Source organism: Eurytemora carolleeae, unplaced genomic scaffold (assembly GCF_000591075.1).
Source record: "Eurytemora carolleeae unplaced genomic scaffold, Eaff_2.0 scaffold57, whole genome shotgun sequence".
Taxonomy (NCBI): Eukaryota; Metazoa; Arthropoda; class Copepoda; order Calanoida; family Temoridae; genus Eurytemora; species Eurytemora carolleeae.
In genome coordinates, this window is record NW_019396351.1 from 254452 (window position 1) to 257226 (window position 2775).

General features: G+C 36.2%; 1 protein-coding gene across 2 annotated transcripts in view; it reads right to left on the bottom strand.

The window, feature by feature from the left end:
• The window catches only part of LOC111701538 (protein tramtrack, alpha isoform), an 85288-nt gene that overhangs the window by 4115 nt on the left and 78398 nt on the right, over positions 1-2775 (bottom strand). For both annotated transcript variants that reach the window (XM_023472861.1, XM_023472860.1), the window contains exons 7-8: positions 592-680; positions 140-209 (exon numbers count right to left, since the gene is read on the bottom strand). In XM_023472861.1, the coding sequence (XP_023328629.1) occupies positions 140-209; positions 592-680 (159 nt within the window). The remainder of the gene's footprint in view (positions 1-139; positions 210-591; positions 681-2775) is intronic.

Consider the following 2775-nt stretch of genomic DNA (forward strand, 5'->3'; position numbering starts at 1 on the left):
CTGGTATCCCTGGTATCCCTGGTATCCCTGGTATCCCTGGTATCCCTGGTATCCCAGGTATCCCTGGTATCCCTGGTATCTCTAGTATCCCTGGTATCCCTTGTATCCCCAGTATCCCTGGTATCCCTGTTTGAATTACCTTGTTTAAACCTTCAACTTCCTTTCTGGATTTTCCGCGAAGATCAGCTGATAAATTCTTGGGAGTATGTCTAAAACGTATCATTATCATTCTTCTTTTATTTTATTATTTCGAAGATTGTTATAATCAAAATAAAAGTTTATTATTTTTACCGCCTCTTGACCAACATTAAAAAGCTATGATTCCTCCAACAGAGGGAAGTTAAGTTACTGAACGTCCCTTGGGACAGTTATGTAAAATAACCACCCGCTCTGCGATTTCTTTGCGAAAAAATTCGCGCATTTTCTTCTCGAAAGTCGATAAACTTGTGTACAACTACTTTTTCGGCAAATTAAAAATTGTATTTAACCACGGGTAAAGTAGGTGTAATTAATTATAATTTCAATTATTTAAAAAAAAAATTTGTATAAAATGTTTTTTTTTCTCTGATGTTTATAATTGAATGAACAAACCTGTTCGCGAGATGTCCTTCGAAACCTTTCTTACTTTTAAAGAATACTTCGCACTTATCACATCGATACAGGCACTGTACATTATGCACCTAAACATGAATATTATCTATACAGGCACTGTACATTATGCACCTAAACATGAATTCCCTGGTATCCCTGGTATTCCTGGTATCCCTGGTATCCCTGGTATCCTTGGTATCCTTGGTATCCCTGGTGTCCCTGGTATCCCTGGTATNAATGATCATTGGTCAATTATGAAACCAGCCTATTTCATAATTTGGTTTTCTTTTAACAATAATTTTAGATTTTCTATGAAATGATATTCCAGGGCCCAAAAGGTTATATAGCATAAATATGTGAAGTACACCTGCAGTATGGAAACAGTACAACAAAATGGCTGTTTTACACTTTTTTCTAGTAAATTCCTCTCTAAAATATATTATATTCTCTATGGTTTCATCTGTTTTATAAATATTTCAAGTGGCTATTAAGTGTCAAAAATTTTTTTTATCATTTTATTACAGGACAAATACATAAGGTAAAGAGTATAAAACCGTGGATTATAATTCTATATTTTTCCCCAAGTATCATTGCATTCTTTTTTCTTCTGATCCGTCCAGCCATCGCCGCCATTATTCTTTCTCTCGTCCTTCTTCTGATTATCCTGGTTCAAGTTACCCCAGATGCTGTTTGCTTTCTCCTCCAGGTACTTACTACAACCTGATCCTGATCCCTGGTTTCCGGACATCCTGGAGTCAAGCTCGTTGTGTTTGATAGGATGAGTTGAGGTTGTGGTTAGATTCAGGTTCTTGTCGCTTCTTTGGAATGGTTTCACCCAGTTCTAGATTATACTATCTTGATGCCGATGAGATATTTAAAACGATTTGATGGTTACAATTCTCTTTGTAGCTGGGTCTTCTATTTGAAGGTTGAACTGCTAATGACAATTTCTAGTATAATGTTTCTTATATACGGTTTAGCATGTCGACTGATCAACATGTCGATTTTTTCAACATGTCGACTCTGTGTCATGTCAACTATGAATATCAAATGTTGCAATACAGATCGCGACATGATCAAAATTGAATTGATTTAATGTTAAAAGAAAAAATGAAGACCTTATCGTGTCCGAAGAAAAAAAATACAAACATTTGCTTGTTGATTTTTATTTGTTTATTTAGAAAACTGCAAGAATATATTTGGAATGAATAAGTAATCGTTATCTTAGCCTGGCAGTTATGGAAACTATAATTATATAGTTAGATAAAAAATTATTATATGGGTGGGGGGAAGAGGGAGGGGGAGGAATCACAAAATGTCATGTTTCATGGCCATGAGTTATGGTAAGGTTCGTAAATCAATTAAAAATAGTTTTTCTAAGCTTTTTTAATTATTAATTCTTTTTCTTCTTGGAAACTATCTTAAAATGATATTTATAACCTTACAGAATCAACACCCGAAAAAATCAGTATGTGAACTAAAAATAATAAACCAAACCTCCCTTCTTTCTCAAAGTACGAAAAATGTGCGTATTATAAAATTTTTATCCCCCCCCCCCCTCCCCCCGGCCTTGATGATTTTTTCCGGAATATAGGTTGTAAGCAGGGAACAGGAATAAAGGGAAAGGAAATGGCGCTGGTCCGGCAAGAGAAAGCCAGTCGCACTGCTTTGCAGTACAGTAAACTTACACACACTCTTCTGTTACAGACACACACTCATGACTACAGTCAAGAAAATTGTAGAACAATGTAGTCTATTATAATTAAACTTAAATAACGATTAGTTTATTGTAAACTTTCATCAAATTATATTCTTTGCATGAAAATTTGGCTTTACAGTGTTGACACAATATAACAATTGTAACAGTGGGCGAGTTTTGTTGATCTTTTACGATCAGCAATTCAAGGATTTTTTGGATCGCTGAGATCATAGCTACCAAGGGGAATCATGCCCCCTTTCCCCCCCCCCCATCTTTAACCCTACGGTTGGACTTTAGAGTCCTATTTTGAATCCTAACGGATTTATTTGAGTTTGCATTTGGATTCTATAAATAACCCAAGCGACGCCGAATTTTCCGTTATCTTGAAGACCCAAGCGTTGGGGAGGGGGCGGAACAACCCCGGGGTAGCTAGGGTTAAATGCGATCCTAGGATGGAGCAAAATCGAAGGAGGAGAGTTAGTTGA